Here is a 24,907-nt window from a genome sequence, read left to right on the forward strand (position 1 = left end):
TACATAGCAACTGACATTGCCGCCAAACACATTTTAAAGATATTTAACACTTTAGTGCGGGGGTGTCAAACTCATTTTAGCTCAGGGGTCGCATGGAGAAAAATCTGTGCATTAAACAAAAAAAATAAAGACAACTTCAGATTGTTTTCTTTGTCTTACTTTGGCCAAAAATAGAAAAAAAACACATTCTGAAAATATTACAGTAAAACAAATTTGAAAAAAAAATACCCGGCAGCGGTAACGTTTAGATCCATGAAGGAAAGAAGAAAGTGAAAGGAATGTTTATAACTGAATACATTGACATATACATAAAAATTTGTTTTCTTTTGTATTATTTAAAAAAAATGAATGAAGTAACGTTTATGACAACCTTTTTTCCAAAACACAATATAGAAAATGAGATATACCGTGTTTCCTTGAATTAGCGCCGGGGCGGTAATTAATTTAAAACCTCTTCTCACTCCGGCGCTTACCAAAGGCATGCGGTAAATTTACACCTGCGCTTATAAATTTGAGATGTAAGGATACCATCATGAAAAGCACATTTAATAAAAAAAACGTTATTATGGTCTTACCTTTACTTATAAATGAAGTCCATGCGCAGCTCCTTCTGAACATAAGCATCGATAACTTGTTTATAGAAGTCTTCCTTATCTTTCTTCAGTTTTAAAAGTCTCTCTGTCTCGATGGAGATCTTCCTTTAATTATTACCTCCTGCTTCGATTGAAAGTCCAGTTTAGAAAACTGTTGTTGTCACTTCTTCTGCAGCCAAGTAGTCGCAAGAATGATCCCTGGGATCACTAGCGCCCTCTACCACCATGAGGCGGGAGTCATTTAATGACTCATATTTGACACACGTAGCTATATTAATAAAACATTTTTACTGTTCTTTTTAGCATATTCAATAGCTTGGACCTTAAATCCTACTGAATAGCTCTTTATCTTCTTCCCTTTATGCGATTTTAAATTATTAAAATTAGCCTCCTCCATTTTGGAAAATGATGCCTTGAAAGGTGAAGTGTCACTCGTGACGTGACGAGTTTGACCCGGCGGTAAAACGAGGCATGCGCTAATTATTTTGCTAAACAAGTTTGACCCGGCAGTAATTCTAAGCATGCGCTAATTATTTTGCGAAACGAGTTTGACCCGGCGGTAAAACGAGGCATGCGGATAATATATACCCGGCGGCAATTCAAGGAAATACGGTAACAGGATAATGCATACATTTATAATTTGTTTTTGTGGAAGTCTTGCGCTTCCGGGTTCTTCGGACCACCAAGCACTGACATGAGAGCTGGATCAGGTTCACAATATAGGTTTATTTTGCAATAATCTATCTTGCTTTTCAGCAATTGTTTTGTGTCTGTCTGTCTCTCTCTCGCTCTCGCCCCCCCACAGTTTTCAAAACGGTTACAAAAAAATGGGACCCCCAAAATTTTACTGTGGTACCCCATTTTTACGACTTGATTTTTGAAATTTTGAATTTAGAAAATTCCTACCGCCACCACTGATGGAAAAGTGGTGCACATTTTCTTGTTCTATTGGCAGATACTTTTGCTTAGTTCAAATAAAATACCCCTAATTTTTGGTCATTTTTTTTCTTGCTTTTGAACACTGACTTTTTGCAGTGTGTAATGTGAAACCTATTTGTTGAATACAAAACATTACTGCTGTTCGTGAGGAAAAACACATATATTGGCCACACCGTTTTTATAAGCCGCAGAAGGCAAAGCGTGGGAAAATAGTATCAGTCTATACAACATGGTATCAGTGAATGACAAGATGACGGTCAAACAACAGGCGTCTTTTTTTAAATCTTGTGACAAAGCATTTCCAACACACACACACACACACACACACACACACACACACACACACACACACACACACACACACACACACACACACACACACACACACACACACACACACACACACACACACACACACACACACACACACTCACATAAATGAACATGACCTGTGCTACACCCCCTCATTTTCCACACCTCGCCTTTAAACGTGATTAGAAACGCTATCAACACCTTTTCACTGCTGTTAGAATACACCCAAAGATAATGAGGACTACCCTATAACACAACATGTGGACATACAATTGTTTTTAGACCGCAGTGATAAATAATACATATTGAAATACCGTGCAAACTACAGTCCAACGGGCAAGGCCAAAACACATTTTAAAAAGTATTGTATATTAGATATTCATGGTGCCGTGGCCGTGGCCTAAATAAACTACCTCCCATCCTTTCCCGAGCATATTAGCGAGCCCCTGAGTCATCCTTCATCCCAATTAGTCATGTGACGGGCTGCAGTCTGGAGGAAGAGCGGGCTCTTATGTCAGCAGCCTTGTTTGTTTACTAGCTCCCGTCTTGACTGCGGTTGGAAAGGCCTTGTCGGCTGTCGAGGACGGATCACAAAAAAAAATAAAAAAATAAAAATCTGCCAGGGCATGTGGGAATGAAGCGGGTCGCAGTTGGAAAGAGAACCTCTGAAGAAGACGCTTTGAGAAAACTACCCAAAATGACTTAAACAGCTCATGGAAGACTCTTTTTTGGTACTGGAGTGCTCGAGTGCGGGTAGGCACCCACTGATCTGCAGCCTCAGCAATTCTTACTTACTTCATATAATAAATGGATTTGTGGGCAAGATAAGTATTATCCATGGCACTTATTTAGACACTTTTAGATTCTTAGTCTAAAGTCTGTTTTGATGTGCAATGTAAAACCTATGTGTCAAAGTCAAGGCCCGCGGGCCAGAATGAATGATCTATGGCCCCCGGGATGATATTTCATTAGTATTAGAACCGGCCCGCCTGCTCCTGTTTTGCACGCACCAATACTCCCATCAATTTTCAAAATGGTCCCAGGGACCCCATCATGTCATAAAAATGGGGTCCCTCAGTAAATTTTTGGGGTCTAACTTTTTTGTAACCGTTAGACCCTGCGGAGCTAGCGCTGAGGGACGGACACGCTTCACAGTGTCTTGGCTGAATGAGCGTGTATCAGACTGTCAGGTTCAAACACTGATGACATCTATTAATCAGACAAGAAGCAAGGAATCATGCAGAGACAGAGTTCAATTTAGCTCATGAGGAGAACGCATGGAGCTGCACACTTAGTCACAGTCTCGCCCTACGCACTAAGGTACAGCTCCCACGTCCCTCTATTTATTCAGGAGTTCCCTAGTCAACATCAGCTCCAGTACGCACAATACGTGACGGAATGTGCTGGGGGCCTTGTGATTTTGCCTTGTCTCTGCTTCGTCTTCGTGCCGTCGTCTTATCTGCGTTAAAGTCCTTGGAGTCCTTGGCTGTTAGCGGGCTAAAACAAAGATAACATCTGCGGCTGAGGCCACCCCTCAGACAATACATTTTGTCCTTGCACAGATAGGAAAAATACAGCTTGAGCTAATAACTATAGCAACAGACTTTAAGCATACTAAAGTTGTGACATAATATATATACATGATTATTCTAACACAGACACCTGAGTATCCTTAGACGCTTCCTCGCTCACCCATGCGGACTGGACACTGGCTGAGAGTTAGTGGGCGGCCGAGGGCGGTTGCTTTGTTGGGTCTGCTCCTGTCTCTGGCCATGCTCCCCTCCACCCCAGCAGACGATGGCATGGAAATACTTAATTGATGCGTGTTACTTCCAGGCTTTTGCGGACCACATAAAATGAGGTGGCGGACCAGATCTCGTCCCCTGGGCCGGAAGTTTGACACCTGTGTTTTAAACCTGTGTTCTAAGGCAGTGTTTTTCAACCACTGTGCCGCGGTGAGATATTGTCTGGTGTGCCATGGGAAATTATGCAACTTCACCTAATTGGTCCAAAAAATATTTTTGCCAAATCAATAATTACAATAATGTGCCGTTGTCTAGTGCAGTGTTTTTCAACCTTTTTTGGTATGTAAAAGGTATGTAACGCTTAAACCAAAAATTAACAAAAGGCAAGTCCCGCTAGAAAAAGGCACTGAAGCATAGGGATGGCTATGCAAAACAAACGTAAAACTGAACTGGCTACAAAGTAAAAAAAAACAGAATGCTGGACGACAGCAAAAACTTACAGCGTGTGGAGCGGAGACGGCATCCAAAAAGTACATCCGTACATGACATGACAATAAACAGTGACCCCACAAAGAAGGATAGCTTACGCACAACTTAAATCAGGGGTGTCCAAACTTTTTCCACTGAGGGCGCCAAACTAAAAAATCAAAGCATGCGGGGGCCATTTTGATATTTTTTCCTTTTTTAAAACCAATACAATATATAGCTGTTTTTTTTACCTTTATGGCTTTCCTCAAATTTGGTCCCCGGTACCCGGGAGGGTTTCAGTCATAAAAATGTTAGAAATAAGTAATAATTTAATTGTTTTAATTTTTTTTTTTCAACGTTTAAATCTCGAGATCAACTTCCTGGTCTGTCTGTCGTTATAAAGTTTTTAAAAATGTTGTTTTTACGTTTAAGCCTTTTATTTCAAAACCCGTTATTTATTTGGCAAACACACAAACGATGCAACATTTTCCCCAAAAACATTCCGACGTGGAATATTTGATGTGAAGTAATTGGAGCCTTAAATAGGTCAATAATTCATAACAATAAAAAAAAAGAAAAAGAGTAGGTGTTGAAAATAAGCCACATTTATATTTATATTTTTTACTTTTAACGCTTAAGTCTGTAGATCTGTTGATTATAAGATTTTATAATTTTTTGCACATTTTTTATGTGAAGTAATTGGAGCCTTCAATAGGTCAATAGCAGTCCGCATGGCAGCTTTGTGTTATTAGTGTCAACATTTCAACTTTGTCCTTGTTACATTTCACCTGTTTACTCTTTTATTACACTTTTTTATGTTTTTATTTTTGATTATAGTATTTTCTGAATGTGCCGGGGGCCGTTAACAAATTAGCTGGGGGCCACAAATGGCCCTAGGGCCGCACTTTGGACACCACTGACTTAAATAGTCTTGATTGCGAAAACAAAGCGGACCAGATTAGGGATGATGTTTGATAAGGAATTATCGAGTTCGAGCCTATTATCGAATCCTCTTATCGAACCGATTCCTTATCGATTCTCTTATTGAGTCCAGATAGGTTGTTGTATATGGGAAAAAACACACAATATTTGGTTTAACAAAAGCTCACTTTTATTATATAATAAAAAAAATAAAATCTAATAAATAAATAAATATTGACTGTTACCCACCTAAAAAAATAAAATAAAATAAATAAATATTGACTGTTGTTACCCAAAGTATATTAAGTGGGATTTTTCAGAGAAACAAATATATATAGTAACACAAAAACAACCTGTCTCTGTGATCACTATAGGTGTATAAATAATAATATAGTGTTAAATAAAATCAGCCCCTTGGGCACTAAACTGAAAATAATACAGCTCTCCAAAAAGTGCACTTCTGCTGCTATTGGAACATAACTGTTTGTTATGATGCTTTGACAATTTTGCACTTTATTTCTTTATTGAAAGACAATTCTATGAAGAGAAAAGTTCTTTGCAAATGTGGTTACAATGCTAAAAAATGAAAAGTTAAAGCTAAAAAAAGAAATACACTTTATTGAGTTAACATTATTTCTTTATAGGGGGGAAAATGTTATGAGCTAGAGAATATAACAACTACACTACCCAGCATGCAACGGGAGTTACGAGCATGCGCGGTAGCCCCGAAAAGTGTTGCATGTTGCCACGCTGTGAAAGTAAACGTCAAGAACTCAGCCAACACGCCTCGTCTGCATTATTTATAATTAGACAGACAACACATCTACAGTGTGATTTTGTTTTGTTTACAAGGAAAGAAAAACAATAGTTAAAAAAGTGAGATATGTTGTATATATATGTATGTGCTGCGGTTGTTTTAAGAACGTTGCGCCAGCTGCCGTAAAGGAGGTGCGTTGCTAGCCTGGTTGCTATGTTTCCGGTTGGTCGTAAAAGTGTTCGTCATGTGTTTTACCCTGCTAAAATCTCTCAGTAAAGTTACTCGATGGATTATAGCTTTTGTTTTGAACTTTTACACCTTGGAGCGCTTTTTCCCGTCCATTGTTTTCCGGCTTTCCCTATCTGCGCCTAATGACTGAGCTACGTGACGTCAATTCTGGTGATGTCCCACGGAGCATTTCTGGTCGGGACGGGATTCGAATAAAGAATCAACTCTTTTCCTTTACTATAGTGGTCTCGATAACGGGTACCGGTTCTCAAAAAGGGATTCGAGTCCGAGGACTCGGTTCTTTTCTTATCAAACAACCGGGAAAACCGGTTTCGAATATCATCCCTAGACCAGATCTCGTCCCCTGGGCCGGAAGTTTGACACCTGTGTTTTAAACCTGTGTTAATGGGAGTGATATATTCTTACTATTAAAACAATATATATTGTTTCAAGAACACAAACTGGAAAAAATGGACCATTTGGTTTCATGACAGGATGTTATTATTTACCGCTGCCGCATGAATTTACAGTATTGTCTCGATTTCTTTACCTTTTTACTCCCCGCCTTCACACTTTATCATTCTGGTGATTCCAGCGATACTGGCAGAGAGAGAGCTGTTTCTTCCCCAAGAAGCTCTCACTTTGCACTCGGATTCCTTGAGCGTCTCCGGCGGGGGAGGCCGCTGCGATTTGGCACGGGGAGCATGCAGCCAGGCTCGCCAGCTAGGCGCTCCATTTTTTGCATAATTGCTCTGAAATGTGCTTATGCGGAGGATGCCTCGGGCTTCCAGCCCACCGAAAACACACATAATGACAGTCTGGGTCCAGCCACGGAGGAGGAAGTTAAGGGCGAAAAGAGGCGGGGCTCCAGGGCGGTGTTTTTATTTTTTTTTTTGGTAAGTGTGGAGAGATGTTTATACAAGTCTGCCCTCTGTACTCGTCAAACCTTTCTGCACTTCTAAGAGTTGTTTTGGGGCAGGCGGGGGGTGTTTAAGCCCTTTTGAGGTATATATGAATCTGGATAATGTTGCGGGTGAAGTGGGGTCAGTGGATTGACATGTCACAGCTGCCCCCTCCAAACCCACACTCCTGCACTGCAAAAAGTCAGTGTTCAAAAACAAGAAAAAAAAAATACAAAAATTAGGGGTATTTTATTAGAACTAAGCAAAATTATCTGCCAATAGAACAAGAAAATTCGGCTTGTCAAGACTTTCCAAAACAAGTCAAATTAGCTAACCTCAATGAACCCCAAAATACCTTAAAATAAGTATATTCTCACTAATAACAAGTGCACTTTTCTTGGTAGAAAAACAAAAAGAGACCTTTTACCGTTTACTGTTTACTGTGCCAACTGTACTACTATATGAGTACGTAATTTCTATTGTTTCATTGAAAATAAAACAGCAAAGTCCATTTGGCTGTCATCTGTTTTAATATGAGACACCATTGTGTCAAAGTCATGATTTTTTTTTTTCATGCTTGAAATAAGAAATGTTTACTTTAAAAAAGTAGTTTTATACTTGTGAGCAACGTTCCCTCTAAGGTGCGCGCCTGCGCAATTGCGCATTGCTCACGCGTCCTCTGCGCACAGCAAATTAATGCCGCGCAGAAAATCAAAAATCCCATCTGAACATTAAAGGCCTACTGAAAGCCACTACTACCGACCACGCAGTCTGATACTTTATATATCAATGATGAAATCTTAACATTGCAACACATGCCAATACAGCCGGGTTAACTTATAAAGTGCAATTTTAAATTTCCCGCGAAACTTCCGGTTGAAAACGTCTATGTATGATGACGTATGCGCGTGACGTCAATGGTTGAAACGGAAGTATTCGGACACCATTGTATCCAATACAAACAGCTCTGTTTTCATCGCAAAATTCCACAGTATTCTGGACATCTGTGTTGGTGAATCTTTTGCAATTTGTTTAATGAACAATGGAGACTGCAAAGAAGAAAGTTGTAGGTGGGATCGGTGTATTAGCGGCTGGCTGCAGCAACACAACCAGAAGGACTTTGACTTGGATAGCAGACGCGCTATCCGACGCTAGCCGCCGACCGCATTGATGATCGGGTGAAGTCCTTTGTCGCTCCGTCGATCGCTGGAACGCAGGTGAGCACGGGTGTTGATGAGCAGATGAGGGCTGGCTGTAGTAGGTGGATAGCTAATGTTTTTAGCATAGCTCTGTGAGGTCCCGTTGCTAAGTTAGCTTCAATGGCGTCGTTAGCAACAGCATTGTTAAGCTTCGCCAGGCTGGAAAGCATTAACCGTGTATTTACAGGTCCAGGGTTTAATAGTATTGTTGATTTTCTGTCTATCCTTCCAGTCAGGGGTTTATTTCTTTTGTTTCTATATGCAGTTAAGCCCGATGCTATCACGTTAGCTCCGTAGCTAAAGTGCTTCGCCGATGTATTGTCGTGGAGATAAAAGTCACTGTGAATGTCCATTTCGCGTTCTCGACTCTCATTTTCAAGAGGATATAGTATCCGAGGTGGTTTAAAATACAAATCCGTGATCCACAATAGAAAAAGGAGAGAGTGTGGAATCCAATGAGCCAGCTTGTACCTAAGTTACGGTCAGAGCGAAAAAAGATGCGTCCTGCACTGCACTCTAGTCCTTCAGTCTCACGTTCCTCATCCACAAATCTTTCATCCTGGCTCAAATTAATGGGGTAATCGTCGCTTTCTCTGTCCGAATCGCTCTCGCTGCTGGTGTAAACAATGGGGAAATGTGAGGAGCCTTTCAACCTGTGACGTCACGCTACTTCCGGTACAGGCAAGGCCTTTTTTATCAGCAACCAAAAGTTGCAAACTTTATCGTCGATGTTCTCTACTAAATCCTTTCAGCAAAAATATGGCAATATCGCAAAAATGATCAAGTATGACACATAGAATGGATCTGCTATCCCCGTTTAAATTTAAAAAATTCATTTCAGTAGGCCTTTAAACCTACTTTGTCATCCGTCGTTTCAACAGAAGCCGCTCGCTCTGTCTCACCTGCACCAACACACGCACTCATGGCACTTAGCCAGTGCTGCGTTTATGGCCACACAAAAAGTCGGACAACCCCAACGCCACACTGTGTGTAAATGCCAGGTTGTAACACTCTGACTCCTCAATCAGATGTGTGCTTATTTTACTGCCATTTATTAAGAATGTTAATCTAAGGATATTATTCATGAAATATTGTCACCAGATTTCATAAATGCTAGTAAAAAGATGTATTTTACAGACAGAAAGTTACAGGAACTAAATGTAAACTCTGAAAGGGGTAACATTTCTTTTAAAGGCAGGACCCACAGCCAGACATACAATACTAGCACATAGGTCATGAAAAACATGTTTGTTTGTTATTGTCATTGTAAGAGGGCAAAATCACTTTTATCAGAAAAGTATTTTAATAAAACATTTAAATTGTTATGATGTCAGGTTTGGGACAGGTGTGACGCTGGTGTGGCCACAGTGTGCGTTTGCTCACAAACATTCCAAATTAGAGGGAACATTGCTTGTGAGTGTTGATGACACAGCTTTGCAACAGTTGATATTCTAGTTTCAAGCATGTTTTACTCAATATAGGTCATCAAATCTCAGCAACAAGCTGTAATATCTTACTGAGATCATTTAGGACCAAAACCTTTAAAACAAGTAAAAGACTCTAACATAAAATCTGCTTAGTGAGAAGAATTATCTTATCAGACAGAAAATAAGCAAATATCGCCCTCATTTGAGATATTTAATCTTACTTAGATTTCAGTTTTTGCAGTGTGTCTTCATCCACACTGGGTGAACATTTGCAGAAGTACACCCAAGCTCATACTTTGCACGGACCCGCGTTAATTCTTCCTGCGCTCGGCTTAGCTTTCGGCGAGCTTAGCGCTAACGTGTCGGTGTGCGTTCATCGCCTCAGATAGTTTGCGCTAATCTCCTTTAATTTCATTCCCCCCATCTTTATGGAAATCAACCCTCTGACTAATTAAGACCAGGAAATTGGTCACAGATTTGGCTGGCGTGGCGAGGGATATCCTCATCCTCCCAATTAATTGCCTTTTTTTTTTTTATCTTTCCTTTGTTTTTTTGGTGTTTTTCTTTTTAATTTATTGGTTCAAGCACCCCGCTGAGAGTCTCTCCTCTGTGAGTTTTGATTGCCTCAATCTTGTTCCCACTCTTCTTTTAGTATCTCCACTGCCTGTGTTGTGATGGAGGGATAAAGCTTTGGGTTATTACTCCCATAATGAACTATAATGCTCTATTTGGGCCGTCACCCTCACAGGGATTGATGGTATTGTTAAAACAGCAACAATAGTCATTAGACCCTTATGGCTCCACCTGGAATATGCTTAAAAGGAAAGCTTTATTTGTATATGTTGGTATACAACGGTGCAGCTGACCTCTTGTATAAGTCCACTTACTAGCCAAGAGCATACTGTATTATGGGTGAAACTTAACTTGGTCAAATATATATTTTTCAAATTTTCATATTACAAAAACTGTCAGGTTCAAACACATCTATTAATCAGACAAGAAGCAAGGACTCATGCAGAGACGGAGTTCAATTTAGCTCATGAGGAGAAGGCATGGTGCTGCACACTTAGTCACAGTCTCGCCCTACGCTCTAAGGTACAGCTCCCGCGTCCCTCTATTCAGGAGTTCCACAGTCAACATCACAGAGGCCGCCTCTAAAAGGAGTGGTCACACATATCATACCAAAGCAGCTCCAGTACGCACAATACGTGACGGAATGTGCTGGGGGCCTTGTGATTTCGCCTCGTCGCCGCTTCGTCTGCGTGCTGTCGTCTTATCTGCGTCGAGGTCCTTGTTGTCTCTGCTTCGTCTGCGTGCTGTCGTCTTGTCTTCGTTGAGGTCCTTGAAGTCCTTGGCTGTTAGCGGGCTAAAACAAGGATAACATATGCGGCTGAGGCCACCCCTCAGACAAGAAGTTTTGTCATTGCACAGATACAAAAATACCACTTCAGCACAATTGACAATAATTTATAGCAACGGCCCTTAAGTTATTGTGATAATATATACATAATTGTTCTAACAAAAACATCACTAGCTTATCTATTATTACAAATAACTGATTCTAAATTTCACTTTTGAGTGTCTAGAAAAGTTCCAGTTAAAGTTAAATTATCCTCCGCATTTGACCCATCCCCATGTTCACCCCCCGGGAGGTGAGGGGAGCAGTGAGCAGCAGCGGTGGCCACACTCAGGAATCATTTGGTGATTCAACCCCCGATTCCAACCCTTGATGCTAAGTGCCAAGCAGGGAGGTAATGGGTCCCATTTTTATAGTCTTTGGTATGACTCAGTCTCAGGGCGGACACTCTAACCACAAGGCCACAGAGCAGGTGATATATAAATCAAATTCATGATTATTAGGGCTGTCAGACGATTCAAATATTTAATCGTGTTTCAGTGCATTTGTGTCCATAGTTGACTCGTAATTTTTATTTGTATTTATTTATTTATGTTTTTTTTTCGTCCTGTCCAGCTACTCAGGCAAATCATATCGTTGCTGTAGAGCGAGGGGGTAGCGGGGGGTGTATATTGTAGCGTCCCGGAAGAGTCAGTGCTGCAAGGAGTTCTGGGTATTTGTCCTGGTGTGTTTATGTTGTGTTATGGTGTGGATGTTCTCCCGAAATGTGTTTGTCATTCTTGTTTGGTGTGGGTTCACAGTGTGGCGCATATTTGTGACAGTGTTAAAGTTGTTTATACGGACACCCTCAGTGTGACCTGTATGGCTGTTGACCAAGTATGCCTTGCATTCACTTGTGTGTGTGAAAAGCCGTAGATATTATGTGATTGGGCCGGCACGCAAAAGCAGCGCCTTTAAGGTTTATCGGCGCTCTGTACTTCTCCCTACGTCCGTGTACACAGCGGCGTTTTAAAAAGTCATACATTTTACTCTTGGAAACCGATACCGATCATTTCCTATATTACATTTTAAAGCATTTATCGGCCGATAATATCGGCAGTCCGATATTATCGGACATCTCTACTTCTCGTTGCCTCATTTGTATTTGACTCTAATACATGTTTGAATATATTCAATGTTTGATGCGGCTGACAAGAAAAAGGGGGAATATACTGTATATATATATATGTATATATATATAGAGCTCTGTTTTTTTTTATTAAGACGTGTAGTGAAGTCTGTATTTTTTATTTATTTATTTATTTTTACACATTTCCTTGGTAAAGTGATGGGTGTGTGCACCGGACGGGCTCATCTAGGTATATTCAATCAATAAATCAATCGATTTTTATTTATATAGCCCTAAATCACAAGTGTCTCAAAGGGCTGCACAAGCCACAACGACATCCTCGGTTCAGAGCCCACATAAGGGCAAGGAAAAACTCACAACCCAGTGGGACGTCGATGTGAATGACTATGAGAAACCTTGGAGAGGACCGCAGATGTGGGTGACCCCCCCCTCTAGGGGAGACCGGATGCAATGGACGTCGAGTGGGTCTGACATAATATTGTAAAAGTCCAGTCCATAGTGGATGTAACATAATAGTGAGAGTCCAGTCCATAGTGGATGTAACATAATAGTGAGAGTCCAGTCCATAGTGGATCTAACATAATAGTGAGAGTCCAGTCCATAGTGGATCTAACATAATAGTGAGAGTCCAGTCCATAGTGGATCTAACATAATAGTGAGAGTCCAGTCCATAGTGGATCTAACATAATAGTGAAAGTCCAGTCCATAGTGGATCTAACATAATAGTGAGAGTCCAGTCCATAGTGGATCTAACATAATAGTGAGAGTCCAGTCCATAGTGGATCTAACATAATAGTGAGAGTCCAGTCCATAGTGGATCTAACATAATAGTGAGAGTCCAGTCCATAGTGGATCTAACATAATAGTGAGAGTCCAGTCCATAGTGGATCCAACATAATAGTGAGAGTCCAGTCCATAGTGGATCTAACATAATAGTGAGAGTCCAGTCCATAGTGGATCTAACATAATAGTGAAAGTCCAGTCCATAGTGGATCTAACATAATAGTGAGAGTCCAGTCCATAGTGGATCTAACATAATAGTGAGAGTCCAGTCCATAGTGGATCTAACATAATACTGAGAGTCCAGTCCATAGTGGATCTAACATAATAGTGAGAGTCCAGTCCATAGTGGATCTAACATAATAGTGAGAGTCCAGTCCATAGTGGATCTAACATAATAGTGAGAGTCCAGTCCATAGTGGATCTAACATAATAGTGAAAGTCCAGTCCATAGTGGATCTAACATAATAGTGAGAGTCCAGTCCATAGTGGATCTAACATAATAGTGAGAGTCCAGTCCATAGTGGATCTAACATAATAGTGAGAGTCCAGTCCATAGTGGATCTAACATAATAGTGAGAGTCCAGTCCATAGTGGATCTAACATAATAGTGAGAGTCCAGTCCATAGTGGATCTAACATAGTAGTGAGAGTCCAGTCCATAGTGGATCTAACATAATAGTGAGAGTCCAGTCCATAGTGGATCTAACATAATAGTGAGAGTCCAGTCCATAGTGGATCTAACATAATAGTGAGAGTCCAGTCCATAGTGGATCTAACATAATAGTGAGAGTCCAGTCCATAGTGGATCTAACATAATAGTGAGAGTCCAGTCCATAGTGGATCTAACATAATAGTGAGAGTCCAGTCCATAGTGGATCTAATATAATAGTGAAAGTCCAGTCCATAGTGGATCTAACATAATAGTGAGAGTCCAGTCCATAGTGGATCTAACATAATAGTGAGAGTCCAGTCCATAGTGGATCTAACATAATAGTGAGAGTCCAGTCCATAGCGGATCTAACATAATAGTGAGAGTCCAGTCCATAGTGGATTTAACATAATAGTGAGAGTCCAGTCCATAGTGGATCTAACATAATAGTGAAAGTCCAGTCCATAGTGGATCTAACATAATAGTGAGAGTCCAGTCCATAGTGGATCTAACATAATAGTGAGAGTCCAGTCCATAGTGGATCTAACATAATAGTGAGAGTCCAGTCCATAGTGGATCTAACATAATAGTGAGAGTCCAGTCCATAGTGGATCTAACATAATAGTGAGAGTCCAGTCCATAGTGGATCTAACATAATAGTGGGAGTCCAGTCCATAGTGGATCTAACATAATAGTGAAAGTCCAGTCCATAGTGGATCCAACATAATAGTGAGAGTCCAGTCCATAGTGGATCTAACATAATAGTGAGAGTCCAGTCCATAGTGGATCTAACATAATAGTGAGAGTCCAGTCCATAGTGGATCTAACATAATAGTGAGAGTCCAGTCCATAGTGGATCTAACATAATAGTGAGAGTCCAGTCCATAGTGGATCTAACATAATAGTGAGAGTCCAGTCCATAGTGGATCTAACATAATAGTGAAAGTCCAGTCCATAGTGGATCTAACATAATAGTGAGAGTCCAGTCCATAGTGGATCTAACATAATAGTGAGAGTCCAGTCCATAGTGGATCTAACATAATAGTGAGAGTCCAGTCCATAGTGGATCTAACATAATAGTGAGAGTCCAGTCCATAGCGGATCTAACATAATAGTGAGAGTCCAGTCCATAGTGGATCTAACATAATAGTGTGAAAGTCCAGTCCATAGTGGATCTAACATAATAGTGAGAGTCCAGTCCATAGTGGATCTAACATAATAGTGAGAGTCCAGTCCATAGTGGATCTAACATAATAGTGAGAGTCCAGTCCATAGTGGATCTAACATAATAGTGAGAGTCCAGTCCATAGTGGATCTAACATAATAGTGAGAGTCCAGTCCATAGTGGATCTAACATAATAGTGAGAGTCCAGTCCATAGTGGATCTAACATAATAGTGAGAGTCCAGTCCATAGTGGATCTAACATAATAGTGAGAGTCCAGTCCGTAGTGGATCTAACATAATAGTGAGAGTCCAGTCCGTAGTGGATCTAACATAATAGTGAGAGTCCAGTCCATAGTGGATCTAACATAATAGTGAGAGTCCAGTCCATAGTGGATCTAACATAATAGTGAGAGTCCAGTCCATAGTGGATCTAACATAATAGTGGGAGTCCAGTCCATAGTGGATCTAACATAATAGTGAAAGTCCAGTCCATAGTGGATCCAACATAATAGTGAGAGTCCAGTCCATAGTGGATCTAACATAATAGTGAGAGTCCAGTCCATAGTGGATCTAACATAATAGTGAGAGTCCAGTCCATAGTGGATCTAACATAATAGTGAGAGTCCAGTCCATAGTGGATCTAACATAATAGTGAGAGTCCAGTCCATAGTGGGGTCAGCAGGAGACCATCCCGAGCGGAGACGGGTCAGCAGCGCAGACATGTCCCCAACCGATGCACAGGCGAGCGGTCCACTCCGGGTCCCGACTCTGGACAGCCAGCACTTCATCCATGGCCACCGGACCTGTCCCCCCCCCCCTTCATAAAGGGAGAGGGGGGCAGAGGAGAAAAGAAAAGAAACGGCAGATCAACTGGTCTAAAAAGGGGGTCTATTTAAAGGCTAGAGTATACAAATGAGTTTTAAGGTGGGACTTAAATGCTTCTACTGAGGTAGCATCAAACACAAACACACAACAGCACAACAGTTCAGAGACAACCCCCCCCCCCGTCACCCCCCCCCACCCCCCCACCACTTCCACCTGCTCTCTTGACTCGTGCCAACCTTTCCCTGCAAATTCAACATTTTCCCTCTTTGCAGCATCTTCCTGCACGTGTGTGTGTAGGTGTGTGTCTGGTGTGTGTGTGAGTGTGTGTATACCAGCAGACAGACAAGGTGAGAGTGCGCCTGAGAACCGAGGCAAGATGCACGAGGCCAACACGCGCGCACACCGCGTCTCGAACTGTACCTCCAGAAGTGAAGGACAGCTAACGGAGCTGGATCCACGTTTTGTAAACAAACACACCCCTGGCAGACTTTTTCAAAGTCAAACTTCTTTCTCAAAGGGAGCTGTCAGAATAAATTGGAAATTTCCACAGTTGCACACTACAAAGAGGCAAGAGTGTTCATACCAGTGATGGAGATGACATTCCTCACACACACAATTTCAACATGTTGCACTCTTTGGCCACACAATACTCACTTTAGAAGCATACCATTGTTGCCACGTTTCATCATATCATGGCATGGGTAATTTAAAGTTAAAGTACAACTGATAGTCACACACACACTAGGTGTGGTTAAATTACTCTCTGCATTTGACCCATCCCCTTGTTCCACCCCTTGGGAGGTGAGGGGAGCAGTGAGCAGCAGCGGTGGCCACGCTCAGGAATCATTTTTGGTGATTTGACCCCCAATTCCAACCCTTGATGCTGAGTGCCAAGCAGGGCCAGTTTTATAGTCTTTGGTATGACTCGGCCGGGGTTTGAACTCACAACCAACCTGTGAGTGGGGGGGGGGATTCTCCTGATGCCGACAGATCTTCTGTAGCAAGTTTTAAGTTCCATGTTGTCAGGTTCAAACACTGACGACATCTATTAATCAGACAAGAAGCAAGGAACCATGCAGAGACAGAGTTCAATTTAGCTCATGGGGAGAACGCATGGAGCTGCACACTTAGTCACAGTCTCGCCCTACGCTCTAAGGTTCAGCTTCCGCGTCCCTCTTTTTATTCAGTGTTCCATAGTCAACATCACTGAGGCCGCCTCTAAAAGGAGTGGTCACATATGTTATGCAAAGCAGGTCCAGGACGCACAGTACGTGACGGAATGTGCTGGGGGCCTTGTGATTTCGCCTTGTCCCCGCTTCGTCTGCCTGCTGTCATCTTATCTGCGTTGAGGTCCTTGAAGTCCTTGGCTGTTAGCGGGCTCAAACAAAGATAACATCTGTGGCTGAGGCCACCCCTCAGACAAGAAGTTTTGTCCTTGCATAGATTAGAAAAGTCTAACTTGAGCACAATAGCTAATAACTAAAGCAACTGATTTTTGAGGATACTAAAGTTAGTGTGATAATATATACATAATTATTCTAACACGTGTCGATTGCTTTGCAGCAATATGTTTTTGGACTTTTCTGATGCACAGATGAGTGGTCCACCCCGGGTCCCGACTTTGAACAGCTAGCGCTTCATCTGTGGTCACCTAATAACTTCTCCACGCAGGAGAGGGGGGCAGAGTAGAAAAGAGACGGCAGATCAACTGGTCTAAAAGGGGGGTCTATTTAAAGGCTAGTGTGTACAAATTAGTTTTAAGATTGGACTTAAAAACTTTTTTTGATCTCCTTAAAATCACCGTAAGCCTCAGTTTTACAGAAGCCACGTCATACTTGCCAACCTTGAGACCTCCTAATTCGGGAGATGAACGTTCAGACGAGCGAATAACTCCTGAAAGAATGTTCGGACAAGCAAAGAACGCCTAAAAGAACGTTCAGACGAGCGAAGAAAGCCTGAAAGAACATTCAGACGAGCAAAGAACGCCTGGAAGAACGTTCAGACGAGCGAAGAACGCCTGAAAGAACATTCAGAAGAGCAAAGAATGCCTGAAACAACGTTCAGACGAGCGAAGAATGCTTGAAAGAACATTCAGACGAGCAAAGAACGCCTGACGGAACGTTCAGACGAGCGAAAAACGCCTGAAAGAACGTTCAGACGAGCAAAGAATGCCTGAAAGAACGTTCAGACGAGCAAAGAACGCCTGAAAGAACATTCGGACAAGCGAAGAACGCTTGAAAGAACGTTCAGACGAGCAAAGAACGCCTGAAAGAATGTTCGTACAAGCAAAGAACGCCTGAAAGAACGTTCAGACGAGCGAAGAACGCCTGAAAGAACGTTCGGACGAGCAAAGAACGCCTGAAATAACGTTTGTACCAGCAAAAAACGCCTGAAAGAATGTTCGGACGAGCAAAGAACGCCTGAAAGAACGTTCAGACGAGCGAAGAACGCTTGAAAGAACATTCAGACGAGCAAAGAACTCCTGAAAGAATGTTCGGACGAGCAAAGAACGCCTGGAAGAACGTTCAGACGAGCGAAGAACGCCTGAAAGAACGTTTGGACGAGCAAAGAATGCCTGAAATAACGTTTGTACCAGTAAAAAACGCCTGAAAGAATGTTCGGACGAGCAAAGAACGCCTGAAAGAACGTTCAGACGAGCGAATAACGCTTGAAAGAACATTCAGACGAGCAAAGAACTCCTGAAAGAATGTTCAGACGAGCAAAGAACGCCTGGAAGAACGTTCAGACGAGCAAAGAGCGCCTGAAAAAACATTCAGACGAGCAAAGAATGCCTGAAACAACGTTCAGACGAGCGAAGAATGCTTGAAAGAACATTCAGACGAGCAAAGAACGCCTGACAGAACGTTCAGACGAGCGAAAAACGCCTGAAAGAACGTTCAGACGAGCGAAAAACGCCTGAAAGAACGTTCAGACGAGCAAAGAATGCCTGAAAGAACGTTCAGACGAGCAAAGAACGCCTGAAAGAACGTTCGGACAAGCGAAGAACGCTTGAAAGAACGTTCAGACGAGCAAAGAACGCCTGAAAGAATGTTCGTACAAGCAAAGAACGCCTGAAAGAACGTTCAGACGAGCGAAGAACGCCTGAAAGAACGTTCAGACGAGCGAAGAACGCCTGAAAGAACGTTTGTACCAGCAAAAAACGCCTGAAAGAATGTTCGGACGAGCAAAGAACGCCTGAAAGAACGTTCAGACGAGCGAAGAACGCCTGAAAGAACGTTTGGACGAGCAAAGAATGCCTGAAATAACGTTTGTACCAGTAAAAAACGCCTGAAAGAATGTTCGGACGAGCAAAGAACGCCTGAAAGAACGTTCAGACGAGCGAATAACGCTTGAAAGAACATTCAGACGAGCAAAGAACTCCTGAAAGAATGTTCAGACGAGCAAAGAACGCCTGGAAGAACGTTCAGACGAGCAAAGAGCGCCTGAAAAAACATTCAGACGAGCAAAGAATGCCTGAAACAACGTTCAGACGAGCGAAGAATGCTTGAAAGAACATTCAGACGAGCAAAGAACGCCTGACAGAACGTTCAGACGAGCGAAAAACGCCTGAAAGAACGTTCAGACGAGCAAAGAACGCCTGAAAGAATGTTCGGACAAGCAAAGAACTCCAGAAAGAACGTTCGGACGAGCGAAAAACGCCTGAAAGAACATTCAGATGAGCAAAGAACGCCTGAAAGAACGTTTGGACGAGCGAAGAACGCCTGAAAGAACGTTCAAACGAGTGCCCCGGGAGATTTTCGGGAGGGGCACTAAAATTCAGGAGTCTCCCGGGAAAATCAGGAGGGTTGGCAAGTATGCTAGTACTTGGTAAAGATGTCATAGTGGTATGTATTTGATGCGCCGTTATTTATTCATTCATTCAAATGGTCCACTTGTCTATAAATCATCCGTGGGCCCCCCGCAACTCTTCATTTTCTCGCTAAGATGAATGTAAAAATATGTTTTACAGTGGACTTTTGTCTGAGGTTAACAGTCGGAGGAGGATTCCCATTATTTACTGCATTTTCTTCCCCTGGAGGTTCGTTGGGGAAAAAAAAACCCAATATTTTATTTATATGCTTTCCTCTTTTTCTCCCTGATATCTACCATGTGTTGTTCTTTTTGGAAACCCATCAAAGCATTTGATCAGCAGCTTAAATAAAGTCGCACTCGCCACGTCCTGCCACAATGCCTCAATACTTCTCCAGTTTCACGCTTTAGTTTTTACGGCCTCTTGCCGTGCCTGCTAATTGTTTTACCATCACATCCACTCCATATGACTGCAAAAACTGAAATCTAAGTAAGATGAAATATCTCAAATAAGGGTGATATTTGCTTATTTTCTGTCTGATAAGATCATTCTTCTCACTAAGCAGATTTAGAGTGTTTTACTTGTTTTAAGGGTTTTGGTCCTAAATGATCTCAGTAAGATATTACAGCTTGTTGCTGAGATTTGATGACCTATATTGAGTAAAACATGCTTGAAACTAGAATATCAACTGTTGCAAAGCTGTGTCATCAACACTCACAAGTATAAAACTACTTTTTTAAAGTACTAATGTCTTATTTCAAGCATGAAAAAAAAAATCATGATGCCGAGCGCATATCATTATGTCAAGATAATGGCACTAGCATGTACTTAATTTAAGAATATGTTTCCACATATTGAGCAAAAAGGTCTCTTTTTTTTCTACCAATAAAAGTGCACTTTTTTTTAGCAATGTTGGGTTGGTTACTGAAAACCAGTAACTAGTTACAGTTACTAGTTACTTTATTTCAAAAGTAACTCAGTTACTAACTCAGTTACTTACACTAACAAGTAATGCATTACTGTAAAAAGTAACTATTTAGTTACTTATATATATATATATATATATATATATATATATATATATATATATATATATATATATATATATATATATATATATATATATATATTTTTTTTCAAGGCTCCATTTAATGCCCTTTTAGCCTTCATTCCAGTACTGTTATTGCACTGGAGAATAATACAATGTGTTGATCAACTTGACATGCATTTGCATCACTGAACTCTGCTGAGCCATGTGGTCTACATACAACACACAAAGACAAAGATATGTTTCAAAGGGCCGATTTGTTTCAGGCCAGAACAAATTGACAAAACTATTTGAAATAGCTGCAACATAACATGCATAAGTAACAAAAATAACAACATAGCTGTAAACCAAGGAAGGCACACACTACATCAGGGGTCACCAACCTTTTTGAAACCAAGGGCTACTTCTTGGGTACTGATTAATGCGAAGGGCTACCAGTTTGATACACACTTCAATAAATTGCCAGAAATAGCCAATTTGCTCAATTTACCTTTAACTCTGTTATTATTAATAATTAATGATATTTACACTTAATTGAACAGTTTAAAAGAGGAGAAAACACGAAAAAAATGACAATTAAATTTTGAAACATAGTTTATCTTCAATTTCGACTCTATAAAATTCAAAATTCAACCGAAAAAAAGAAGAGAAAAACTAGCTAATTCGAATCTTTTTGAAAAAACTAAAAAAATAATTTATGGAAAATCATTAGTAATTTTTCCTTAATTAAGATTAATTTTAGAATTTTAATGACATGTTTTAAATCGGTTAAAATCCAATCTGCACTTTGTTAGAATATATAACAAATTGGACCAAGCTATATTTCTAACAAAGACAAATCATTATTTCTTCTAGATTTTCCAGAACAAATTTTTTAAAAGAAATTAAAAAGACTTTGAAATAAGCTTTAAATTTGATTCTACAGATTTTCTAGATTTGCCAGAATATTTTTTTTGAATTTTAATCATAATAATTTTGAAGAAATATTTCACAAATATTCTTCCTCGAAAAAACAGAAGCAAAATTATTTATTATTCTTTACAATAAAAAAATAAATTTACTTGAACATTGATTTACAGTGTCAGGAAACAAGAGGAAGGAATTTAAAATGTAAAATAGGTTTATGTGTTTCAAAATCCCAAAATAATTTTTAAGGTTGTATTTTTTCTCTAAAATTGTCTTTCTGAAAGTTATAAGAAGCAAAGTAAAAAAATTAATGCATTTATTTAAACAAGTGAAGACCAAGTCTTTAAAATATTTTCTTGGATTTTCAAATTCTATTTGAGTTTTGTCTCTCAGAATTAAAAATGTCGAGCAAAGCGAGACCAGCTTGCTAGTAAATAAATACAATTTAAGAAATAGAGGCAGCTCACTGGTAAGTGCTGCTGATTGAGCTATTTTTAGAACAGGCCAGCGGGCGACTCATCTGGTCCTTACGGGCTACCTGGTGCCCGCGGGCACCGCGTTGGTGACCCCTGCACTACATACACAAAGCCTAACCAGGCGTCTTTTTCTCTCAAGGAATTCTGAAATAAAATCATGTCTGAAGCCCAGAACACTCTACACATTTCCCCAGTTTTAGTTTAGAGATAAGGAAAGATTGGCCTGGCCCACTAGCATCCCTCTTTATGTTTGTGAACCTTATAGTCTATACATTTAGAGTGATGTGATAATCAAACACTCTAGAAGTCTAGAATGAAATATATATACGATAATTGACAGAGTGTGTACCTTCAGTGCGCAGAGCCTCAATAAAATCTAGCCGCTGTTGCTTGGCAGGTGAAGTGTGTCTCTCTTTACTAGCTCCGTCGAAGCATGTGGCTTTTGTAGCTGTTTCAGCAGATTTGAATTTCTGTTTTGGGCAGTAGATAGGATCTTTGATCACACAACTTACATTTAACTAAAATGTTCTTTTCTTTGTGGTCGTCAAAAGAAAAGTAGTGAGAATATCTCCATGTTAAGAAACTCGGCTTCGGGCTTCGCCATGATGTCTTGTTAGTAAACACAGACACGCCCCCTCCCACACACACACACACATACACACAGACAGCGCGCCTCTTTCTTGTCGCCTCTTCCGCAGCGTTGCAATAAAACACACTCAGAACTTCTCAGTTTCTAGCCGATACTACATAAAAAATTACGTAAAATAACGCAGTAACGCATCATGTAGTAACGGTAACTGAGTTACTGAACATAAAAAATAACGTGTTAGATTACTATTTACAGTAACACGAAAGTAACCTGTTAGTCCCAACACTGGTTATTAGTGAGAATATACTTATTTTAAGGTATTTTTTGGGTTCATTGAGGTTAGCTAATTTTACTTGTGCTGGAAAGTCTTGACAAGCCAAATTTTCTTGTTCTATTGGCAGATAATTTTGCTTAGTTCAAATAAAACACCCCTCATTTTTGCATTTTTTTTTTCCAGTTTTTGAACACTGACTTTTTGCAGTGTAGGGGGGATGGTATAATGTTTTATGGTCTGAGTTTATTTCAAACATGCATTCAATGACAACATGATACATAGAAATATGTGCTTTTTTTTTTTTTTTTTTTTTTTTTTTTCCAGTCGGGATGCATTTTTAAATGTGATTCACAAAACATTTCCAAATTGGCAAGGTAAACACAAGGGGTCTGTTTGTATTAAACATGGATGACTATTAACACAAAGTCCCTTAACAACTGTGATTTTATAGCCTTTGAAAGGAGGCAACGAGCCCATTCACATTTAAATTATTCCCGGATAGTTTTCCCTAACTGCACCCAAAGGGATGACATCACCTTAAGACGAAATGAGAACGAGATTTATTATCACATAAGCAGTTTGGATTAAATTGACCAAGTATCCCACTGTTACTCTATTGCTATAGAAACAAAAACAACCAATCATGTGATCAAAGTTTACTAATACAGCCTTCAATCACCAATGTCTCAAAGGGCTGCACAAGCCACAACGACATCCTCGGCTCAGATCCCACATCTGTCATGTAAAGGGTTGGAATGTGCCACAAATGAATGTTCCATGTCTGGTTTGTCTCCACAGACCTGAAGAAGTCCTTTGAACAGGAGCCCCTGGGCAAGGAAGTGTCTCTGGAACAGGAAGTGCTGTTGCAGTGTCGCCCACCAGAGGGCATACCAGCAGCGGAGGTATGTGCAATGCAACGTTCCCACTAATTTTGCATGTGTGTGAGCAAACGCAAAAACTCCTTGAGCATTCAGTGGAGCCCACGTGAGCAACATCAGACGTGCACACTGTGGCTCTCAGCTGCATTCGGGCGGAAGGCGGGGTACACCCTGGACAAGTCCCCACCTCATCGCAGGGCTAACACAGATAGACAGACAACATTCTCTTATTATTATAATCAAATGACAGCAGTCATTTCCATGAGGTTATTTTCTAATATAAGTGTTTAGGCCCACTTACAATGACAATAACAACAAATATTGTGTTTTTTTCATGAACTGTGTACTTGTATTGTTTGTCTGGGTGGAGGTCCTGCTTTGGAAATCATTTGTACCCCTTTCAGACATTGCATTTAGTTCCCATTAAAACATCCACATGTTGCACAATGAGATGTAAGCAGGGGATCATGTGTACATTCCTGCAACTTCCTGTTTGTAAAAAAATATATTTTTAGTAGTATTTATTTAATATACTAACAGCATTTCATGATTAATATTTATAAATTAAGATTCCTAATAAATGACACTAGAATAAGCACACGTTTGATTGGTAAATCATAGTGTAACGACCTGGTATTACACTTTATGTGTGGTGTTGGAGTTGTCCGACTTTTTGTGTGGCTGTAAACGCATCACTGGCTAAGTGCCATATGTGCATGTGTTGGCGCAAGTGAGGAAGAGCGAGCGGCTGCTGTTGATATAACAAAGTTGCTTTTGGTCTGGTTTGTACTGCAGAAAATGACCACTTTTGCTAGATATACATTTTTTTACTAATGTTTTGGTGATGTGTTTATGGCCGACAATAAAGAGTTTTGCTCAGTAAAGCGATGGATGGAATATATGTATATATTATAATATTTGAACAATGATGACGAAAACGGTTTTCTATGTCGTGTCCGTGTGTCGAAAATTGTTATGCGCTTATTTTTTATTTGATTTTGTGCGTGGCATATATTTGCCGTGCGCAGAGGACGCTTGAGCAGTGCGCAATTGCACAGGCGCGCGCACCTTAGAGGGAACGTTGGTGTGATGTGGGAAAAAAAAATAGCTAATAGCACGGACAAACCGCATTACATGGTGCCTAAAAACACTGTCTATCTCTACAGCTAATCAATACAATTAGTACAGTGTGAATGAAGTCTGACCTAAAAACTAATTTAGGAACAGACATATTTTTTTTATGATTTAAATTTTTTTTTGTTTTTTTTTCTCCGAGTATCAGCTTTGATCCCAAATCCCGGGAGATAGGCCATAAGGTGAACCAGGAAAAAGTGGCTAGAAAGTGATGTTCATTCCCACATCTGGGCACTACTCTTTTTTTTTTGCATTTTTGCATAGACAATGCCATTGTGGACATTAGGTTAAAAGTTCTCCGCAAAATATCCTGGCGGTTTTTTTTTAGAGCCATAAATGTATAAAAATAGCAATGACAAAAAAACGAAAATCTTATGCAGCTGTTTTTTCTTG

At 40.5% G+C, this 24,907-nt stretch overlaps 1 protein-coding gene across 1 annotated transcript in view; it reads left to right on the forward strand.

The window, feature by feature from the left end:
* Window positions 1-24,907, forward strand: part of unc5ca (unc-5 netrin receptor Ca) — a 625,472-nt gene that overhangs the window by 382,925 nt on the left and 217,640 nt on the right. The window contains exon 5 of the mRNA XM_062025826.1: window positions 23,301-23,404. Within this exon, the coding sequence (XP_061881810.1) occupies window positions 23,301-23,404 (104 nt within the window). The remainder of the gene's footprint in view (window positions 1-23,300; window positions 23,405-24,907) is intronic.

The sequence above is a fragment of the Entelurus aequoreus genome, linkage group LG17, assembly GCF_033978785.1.
Source record: "Entelurus aequoreus isolate RoL-2023_Sb linkage group LG17, RoL_Eaeq_v1.1, whole genome shotgun sequence".
Classification (NCBI taxonomy): domain Eukaryota; kingdom Metazoa; phylum Chordata; class Actinopteri; order Syngnathiformes; family Syngnathidae; genus Entelurus; species Entelurus aequoreus.